At 44.1% G+C, this 8,844-nt stretch overlaps 1 protein-coding gene across 1 annotated transcript; it reads left to right on the top strand.

The window, feature by feature from the left end:
* Positions 1-1,176: 1,176 nt before the first annotated feature.
* Positions 1,177-7,028, top strand: GINS3 (GINS complex subunit 3). Its single transcript, XM_069552915.1, has 3 exons — positions 1,177-1,623; positions 4,911-5,144; positions 5,530-7,028. The coding sequence occupies exons 1-3, from the start codon at positions 1,438-1,440 to the stop codon at positions 5,758-5,760; spliced, it is 651 nt and encodes a 216-aa protein (XP_069409016.1). The 5' UTR covers positions 1,177-1,437; the 3' UTR covers positions 5,761-7,028.
* Positions 7,029-8,844: the final 1,816 nt, after the last annotated feature.

The following is an 8,844-nucleotide window of genomic DNA, read 5'->3' on the forward strand; positions in this document are numbered from 1 at the left end:
AAGAAGTTTCATTACTCACAGTTCCCAAGAGAAAGGGGCATACATCAAGCCATGCAGGGCCACCTGGGGAAGCACTGGTTCAGTCAGGAGGCTGAAGGAGGGAGGGGAGAAGATGGCCCAGAGTTTAGGGGGGTTTCTGTGGGAAGAAATAGGTGAGGTAGAATAGATAAGTTTGAGCAAACTTAGGATTGAGTAGTTGGAATCAGGTTGGTCTCTAATTGTCCAGTACTTGGCCCTGGGGTGATTTAGGGAAGGGGAAATATTGGCTTGGTATGTGGGAGTTAGATAAAGGAAGTGGTTGGGATATGGGCTTTGGATCAGTTGTTTTGTCCATGGAAGGCAAGTTGTTTATTACTCCCGGAATTAGCTCACCCTCAAAGGAACAGTTCTTCCCAGGGCTACAAGGCCCTAAAATGTCAAAGCATCGTAAAGTGTAAAATAAAAAACATGAGTAATACACATTCCTTTCCCATGAACCCTCTGTTCATAGCTCTAGTTGCCCCAGAAAATGTCCTTTATGAATAAGTTCTGTAGTGCCTCTCTAAACACTCTGCCACCACCCAGAGCCCTGACTGAGTGACACCCCAAGTCTGGTACCATGTAACATGACCCCTCCCTGTTCCTCTCCCCCGGAGCAGTAATGGCCCTGGTCACAGGCAACCACTCTATAGAGAGGCTGGTCACCTGTGACCAGTGTGACCTGCCTGAAAGAGATGAATTGGGCCGATCAGATTTCCTCTTTTAAGGATTTAAAATGAGAGCCATAAAAAGAGATAGCAAATAAGACGAACTGGGAGGTTCTTAAGTACCCTCAGGACCTTCCCTCCCACTGTAATCTATACCCACTCCAAAATACTACAAATAGTCCGTAATAATTATCTGGGGCTAGTGCTAGAGTTCTGCTCTGTTTCATGTTTCTTTCAAGCACCAGCATTAACAAAGATTCACAGAGACTGACAAAATGTAAATTCAGACTGGATCAGGTCAGAGAGGGAGGGTGCAATGAAGCCCCCAAGTGTGTTGCAAAATGTTTTAAATTTCATATAAACATTTAAAGGACCACGATCTAGTGCAAATGCATTTTGCAGCTTCAAAGCAATCTCCAGTTTTATTTAAAGTTCTCACACCAGGCTACACTCCTGAAAAACACACTTTGGGCGGAGTCAAGTACTGCTCCTCTTCCTCTGGGTCGCGCAGAACCAAATCCGCAGACTTTGTCGATTGCTTCTGTCTGGGCAGACCAGCCTGGATCGACTGCTCCCGTCTGGCCCGTCCGCGGGCGCGGGAAAAAGAGTTTGAATCCAGTCTGACTGCCGCGGCGACCTCCTCAACCTTCACAATCCTGACCAGCCTCAGCAGCCTCCTCTTTTTACATCCCTGACTCCAGGAGGTCTCCCGAATCACGAGAGTGGAAACGGAGACACTCAAGCCGCCGCCATGTCCGAGGCTTATTTCCGGGTGGAGTCGGGTGCGCTGGGTCCTCAGGAGAATTTTCTTTCCTTGGACGACATTCTGATGTCCCACGAGAAGCTCTCGGTGCGCACGGAGATCCCCATGCCGCGCCTGGGCGCTTTCTTCCTAGACCGGAGCGGAGGGGCCGAGACTGACAATGCGATCCCGGAGGTAAGCGATTCCGTCTGGAAAGACTACAACTCCAAGTAGGACTTGCGGGCTCTGGGGCGCTGCGTAGCCGGGCGTGATGCCCTCTGGGATTTGTAGTTTTACAGTACAGGGAGGCCGAGCGGAGCGCTGAGTCCTGTTCGCCGCGCGCCCCACTCCCACCCCCCCAGCCTTCGCGACCTGTGCGGAAACTAAATTTATACTGGGTCGTCAGGGTCCCTCCAACACGGATTTCCTTTTTGAAACTAACCAAATTCAGCAGTGTGTTTTCACCCGGTGTGTGTTGATGCTTAAGGATCGGCGCCTACGGACCAGGGTTCTGATCACTTTTTGCCTTAAAGCAAAACAACAGTTTTGGTTTCTGTAGGAGCAAATGATGTCTGGGAGCTGCAAATTGCTATATTCGTTCCTGAAATGATGATGGCATCAGCAACCATTTCCTGAGAGCTTTTAGTGCAGGGATCTATTACTCCTTTAGTCCTTTAACAGCCCTATATTCAGATATTGTTACACATAAAGAAATTGAAGCCCAGATATGTTGGGTTTCTTGGCCAGGGTGCCAGGGTCTTATTGTAAGTGGTGAACTGGGATTCGAATTTAGAACTGCATGACTTCAAGTTCGAGTTTTTCCCAGGAACATGGCTTGTAATAGTTCTTATTTTTAAATATTTATTTGGCTGCGTGGGGGTCTTAGTTGCCATGTGCGAACCCTTAGTTTTGGCATGTGGGATCTGGTTCCCTGACCAGGAATGGAACCCGCCCCCCACCCGCAGTGGGAGCTTGGAGTCTTAGCCACTAGACCACCAGGGAAGTCCCATAATGGTTATTTTTTATTTCGTAGTTAACCCAAGTTTTGTTTAGAAGGGTTTTTTGTTTGGTCTATTTTGAGTTATTTTTATCAAAGTGAGACATATGCAAAGTTTAAAAAGCCAGATAATACCCAAAGATTTATAGAAAAAAATAGGAGACCTTGCCTTGCTCTCCCTCGTGTCCTTTCCATTTCTACAGGATCTGTCTCCTTTTTTCACAGTCTCTTCAAAATTCACCTCCATATTTCTAATTAATGTTCTTAAATTTATCTTGAGTTTTTAAACATTTAGACATTATGTTTTGACTTTCCGTTAGAGTACTTAATTAGTTGGTTCTCTTACACACTGATAAACAGAGGTGTACCATCCATATTTTATTCATATTTCCTTCATTTTTACTTAACGTCCATTTTCTGTTCCAGGTTCCCATCCAGGACACCAAATTGCATTTAGTAATTGTGTGTCCTTAGGCTCCTCTTGGCTTTGACAGTTTATTAGCCTTTCCTTGTTTTTAATGACCATGAGTTTTGTGGCGTGCTGGTGAGGTATTTTGTTGAGAATATTCCTCATTTGGGATTTGTCTGCTGGTTTTCTCATGATTAGACTGTTTTGAGGTGGAAGACCATAGAGGCGAAGTGCCATTTTTACCACATCTTAACAAGGGTACCTGCCATCAGTGGGACTTGTGTTGATACGAACCTTGATCACTTGAGCTATGTGGGATTTGTCAGGATTCTTCATTGTAAAGTTACTCTGCTTTTCCACCTTCCAGACTGTTCTCTCTGGAAGGAAGTCATATGTACAGCTATACTTAAGGAGAGGGGAGTTACGGTCCCTTTCTTTGAGGGCCCAATGTCTACATATGCTATTTAGGATTCTTCTGCGTGGGAGATTTGTGTAGGAAGGTTTTTACTGATATATTTCATTTCATTCATAGACACAGGGCTATCAGATTTTCTATTCTAGTTTTACTCTTGGTACATGGTTTTTCCACCCTGGGAATTTGACTGTTTCACCTAAATTTTCAAATAGAGTGGTATAGTGTTGTTCAAAATATCCTTTTACTATCTTTTAAACATCTGTACAATTATAGCTGTGTCCTGCTTTTTATTCTTGATATTGAGAAATTATGATCTCTTTCTTAAGAGATCATAATTTCTTACTAGGAGTTTATCACTTGTAGCAGTCTTTTAAAAGAACTAAATAGTGGCTCTGTCAGCTTTCTCATTTGTACCTTCATTTTTAGGTCATTTAGTTCTTATCTTAATTATTCTTTCCTTCTCTTTTCTTTGGGCTTAATTTTCTTTGTTCTCTTGCAACCATTCACATTTTGAGATGGGTACCCAGGTCATTGATTTTTCAGCTTTCTTTTTTACATTTTTAGCTGTGCTTTTCCTGTAGCTTTAACTACATTTCACAAGTTTTAATTTGGTTTTCTAATTTTCACTATGAATTCTTCTTTGACTCATGAATTATTGAGAAGACTGGTGCTTAGGTCCAAACATCTGGGGACTTTGCTATGTACAGTTTGGATTTTGATTTCTGGCTTAGTTCCACAGTGGCCAAACAACATAGTCTGAATGATTTCAGTTTTTTGAAAGTTAGCGTTTGCTTTAAACAGCAGCATAAGGTAACCATTCAGTTTGTGCTTGAAAGGGCTTCCCTGTGGATCAGCAGTAACAAATCCATGTGCCATGGCAGGAGACTCAGGTTCGATTCCTGGGCCAGGAAGATGCCCAGGAGAAGGAAATGGCAACCCATTCCAGTATTCTTGCCTGGGAAATCCCACGGACAGAGGAGCCTGGCAGGCTACAGTCCACGGGGGTCACAAAAGAGTTGAACATGACTTAGCAACTAAACAACAGCGATGTGCTTGAAAAGTTTGATATTGTGAAGGCATGGTCTGCAGTACATAATCTATACATAAATTAGGTGAAGCTTTTATTTGTTTTGATTGTCTATGTTACTGATTTTTTGTTTGCTACTTCTCATTTATCAAAAAGAGATGTTAAAATCTCCCATGATGATTGTAGATTTGTCATTTTTCCTTTTACTTCTGTTAATTTAGACAGATATTTCTATTTTTCTAATAGATTTAATGACCATTTTATTATCAAAGGTCCGTCTTTATCTCTAGTAATGCTTCTTTTGCATAACATTTTTTCCACCTTCTATTTTCTGTTATCTGCAATTGGGTAGTTTTTATTTACGTTAGTTAGGAAAGCCTTCCCTTTGTGTCACATTTTTGTTCTTCACTCTCTTTTTGGTATAAATGCTTTTTCTCTCTCCGTTCCATCATGACATAAAACTTCAGCCCACACAGTTCATTTCGTAAGTCACAACTACATCTTCTGTGTTTGGCAGTCATTCCCCTAGAGAGAACAGGCAGTACTGATATTCATTCATTCCCTTAGGTCACGTGCATAGTAACACATTTACTATGTTACTTGTCTTTAAAACCTACAATCCTGTGTGATACAGGGCACAAAGCTTGAACTCCCTTTGTGGCTGGCAAAGGGACTTTTTGACAACAAGCGGCGGATCCTTTCAGTGGAACTTCCCAAGATCTACCAGGAGGGTTGGAGGACTGTGTTCAGTGCAGACGCCAACGTGGTGGACCTCCACAAAATGGGACCACATTTCTATGGGTTTGGCTCCCAGCTCCTGCATTTTGACAGTCCAGAGAATGCCGACATCTCCCATTCTCTCCTGCAGGCAAGTAACTGACATGAAAACCTATGGCATTGCACATGGCTCAGGAGATAGCTGTGCTGGCCACCAAATGTTACTCTTACCCAGGGGAGTGTATGATTTATGCGATCAGTGTATTGTTATTCTAGGTCAGCCTACAGTTATGCTGTGTTTGCCTATTACATATGCATGTAACTATGACTTGTGTGCTGCTCTTTATATTTGCTTGCTAAGAGTTGGAACCAACAGGAAATCCTGGAAATAAGAAAGGGGTTATGGTTGATCACAGGTGATAGGCAGAGGAGGCTCAGACCTCCTTCTGACTGAATCCCAAACCAAATTCTTGCCTGTAAGTGTTCAGGGATTTTAAAAAAATGTATCTGATTTCTCTCTGGCACTTCTTCTTCAGACATTTGTTGGACGTTTCCGCCGCATCATGGATTCTTCCCAGAACGCTTACAATGAAGACACGTCGGCACTCGTGGCCCGGCTAGACGAGATGGAGAGAGGCTTGTTTCAAACAGGGCAGAAAGGACTGAATGACTTTCAGTGTTGGGAGAAGGGGCAGGCATCTCAGCTCACAGCTTCCAACCTGGTTCAGAACTACGCAAAGAGAAAATTCACTGACATGGAAGACTGAAGGCCAGAAGAACACAGAATTTCTCCCTGTAGACTTATCCCTACATGCGTCCCTGATAGGAGCTATGTTGACCTTGTAAAGGGCAAGAATCATGTCCCATCTTGGGGCTTATTCCCTGTAGCAGTGTCAGGAGTGGTATGATATGCTGGGTGTTGTCCCTGGCTCTCTGAGTCTTCCAGGACTGTCCTACCTGCTGACCCACAGCCTAGGCCTCCTTAGCCCAGGAACCCACAGCCGAGGTCCTTCATAAAGGAGGATCATTAACACATACATCGCAATAGAGTTAGAACTGGGATTCCTTGTGCCTGGGAGTTTGGACAGCCTTCGATATCCAGTTTCACCAGCTCCAAAGGATGGGTACGAATGGACCTTTCCTGCCTGTTCATAAGACGTCCTCCTGAGCTGAACTGCCTCATCTTCCTTGTCGCTGTACAAAGGACAGTACCCCCAGAGATGCTGGCCCTCCTTGTAAGTATCACCTGCCACCTCCCTATGGGGAATTACCCAGTTTCCAAAAACAATTGCCAAGAATAAGGAAGGAAAAGAGGAAATGCCGATGAGTGGCCTGGCCTTTACTAAAGAGAAGACGTTGTTTTCCTTTTCTGTGATGAGGGCTTCGTACACTGGTCTTCACAAAACTCTACAGTCAGCCTAGACGGGAAATGGTTAAACTGAGCTTGTTTTTGCCTCTGAGATCCTCGGTTACTTCATGCCCTCCCTAGGAAAGCTGTCAGAGAGTCCTTTGGAATTGCAGAGTAGTTATTAAAGGGTGTTAACCAGCCCTTCTTACATTGAGATCAGGACTTCAGTGTTGCTGATTAAGAGCTCTGTTTGAGGAGTTTAGCATGGCAGAAGTGAGTGGGCAAGAGACCTCGGTCATGGTTTTTTTCTCTTCAAGAAATTTTGCAATATGATTATATGTGGATTCCTGACCAGTTACCAAGAGTCTATGTAAGCAACCATGAAACTCTTTCCTTGGAGATCAAGGAGGAAACCTCAGCAGAGTAGGAAACAGCATCCTGGGACCACTGGACCTTTTGAAGGACAGTTCTCTCCATGCCATGGCTCCCCTCCCAGCTTCCCACAGCCGGTAAAAATCACCTTTGTCAGTGGAAATCCCAGTGGAATTTGGGTCTCCAGATTGTGCAGATGTCTAGATGCAAACTTAGAATGTCAGAAATGTTTTTTAAATGCCTGTTTTTAAGATGGAACTGATGTTTTTAAAGTTTGATTTTAGTGCTAAATAAATGATCCATTTTGCACATGAATACGTTCTGTACAAGCGCTATTTCTGGAACTCGAGTACTACAGATGATCAGACAAAGCTCTCAGAGAATGTTGTCTTTGATCATACTTGACAGTAATGCCCAAATAAATCCATGTTTTAGCAACTGCTCTTTTGTTTGCACAATACTCATAAATATGGGAGACATTCCCTATAGGGATGGGCTGTGTCCTAGAGAAGAGTGACTTCACTGATGTCACAGCATTCACATGTAGCCCGGGCCCCCAGAGATAATTCAGAGTCAGTGAGAAAAGCATGTTATTTAATTTTTGAATTCACAGACAGCTTTGTTTGTAAAGTCAGTCCTAAGGCTGCTACCATTTTTTTTTTTTGCCACGCTGCTTCGCATGTGGGATCCTAGTTCCCTGACCAGGGATGAAACCCATGACCCCTGGAGTGGATGCTCAGCGTCTTTGACTACTGCACCACCAGGGAAGTCCCTGGTACCCTTTTTTAATTTTATTAGAAACAATTTTTTGCTCAGAGGCCGCATGTCAAGAATATGTGAGTGTGCACATGAAAAATATATTTCATTTAAAATTTTAAACAAATTATATTGCAAGGAGCTTCTGAAGCCCCATCTCCAAATTACAGATTTGCCTTCCAGGCTGTCAATTCCAAACCTTCTTCCCCACAACCATCCCCCAAATCAGTCTCTTGATGCCTTCAAAGAGGTGAATTTTTTAAGTCAACAAATTGGCTCAAATACTAAATCACTCTTAACAACTTATTGACTAGAGATATAGTAATATGTCTTTTGTTACCCAAATGTTATTGACTGGAGTGTTTCAATATTCACTTACAAAACAAATCGCTGACCACAGCTGTCAGTTTCTGCAAAAATCCCCCACTCAATAAAAATCAAGGGGGGATGTACACTCTTTCCTCTTAAAGGCTCTTTCCCCAGGTAATTCTGGCCTTAATTATATACAAAAGACCTCGCCATCTTCAGGCTTTCCCTTGAAGTACAGGTTGGGCTGCTGAGAGGAGTGGAGGCTTGGTCTCCTAAGTCAGATCCTTGCACTCTCCCGACTTCTGTGTTTTGGACGGCTCCAGCCTCAATCCTTGGACTTATCCAGCCTCAGTCCTTGGACCTTTCCTAACCATTCTGACTCCCTCCAGTGTCTTTTGTCAAGTTTTAAATACCACCTCCTATGCACTGAGGACCCCCAAATTCCATCTCCAGCCAGACCTCCTTTAAACTCCAGACTTGCAGGCAACCACCTTGACCTTCCCCTTTAGCATCTGACCCACGTGGCTAGAAGTGAAGCCCTGATCTTACTCACAGTCTCTTCTCGTCCTCTCGTCTCTGTTTCTGACCACTCCATCTTTCCCTACTGCTTATGGCAAGAATATAGGAATCCTCCTTGGCCATCTTTCTCTTACTCTCCTTATCCTTTGGGTCAACTTTCAAAACATTGGCAGAACCTGCCCACATCTTCCCCACCTCCACTCCTGTCTGGAGTGGCTGTGGCCACCTTCCACCTGTCTCCCTGCATTCATTCACCACCCCCCACCCCTAGCCTTCAGATTCTTCTTACCAAAGCAGCCAGAATGGTCTTGTTTAATCAGGGACTACCCTGGTGGTCCAGTGGTTGAGACTCCTCACTCCCAATGAGGCAGACCTGGGTTCAATCCCCGGGTTAGGAAGATCCCCTGGAGGAGGCCATGGCAACCCACTCCAGTATTCTTGCCTGGAAAATCCCATGGACAGAGCAGCCTGGTGGGCTACAGTCCATGGGGTCACAAAAGAGTTGGACACCACAGAGCGACTAAATAGCAGCAGTCAGGGAACTAAG

This window comes from Ovis canadensis, chromosome 14 (genome assembly GCF_042477335.2).
Source record: "Ovis canadensis isolate MfBH-ARS-UI-01 breed Bighorn chromosome 14, ARS-UI_OviCan_v2, whole genome shotgun sequence".
Taxonomy (NCBI): Eukaryota; Metazoa; Chordata; class Mammalia; order Artiodactyla; family Bovidae; genus Ovis; species Ovis canadensis.

Excerpts from the sequence above, each read along its gene's own strand:
- GINS3 (XM_069552915.1), top strand. The coding sequence starts at position 1,438 with ATGTCCGAGGCTTATTTCCGGGTGGAGTCGGGTGCGCTGGGTCCTCAG. Across the intron at positions 1,624-4,910 it reads CTGACAATGCGATCCCGGAG|GGCACAAAGCTTGAACTCCC; the intron begins GTAAGCGATTCC and ends TGTGTGATACAG. Across the intron at positions 5,145-5,529 it reads TCTCCCATTCTCTCCTGCAG|ACATTTGTTGGACGTTTCCG; the intron begins GCAAGTAACTGA and ends CTTCTTCTTCAG.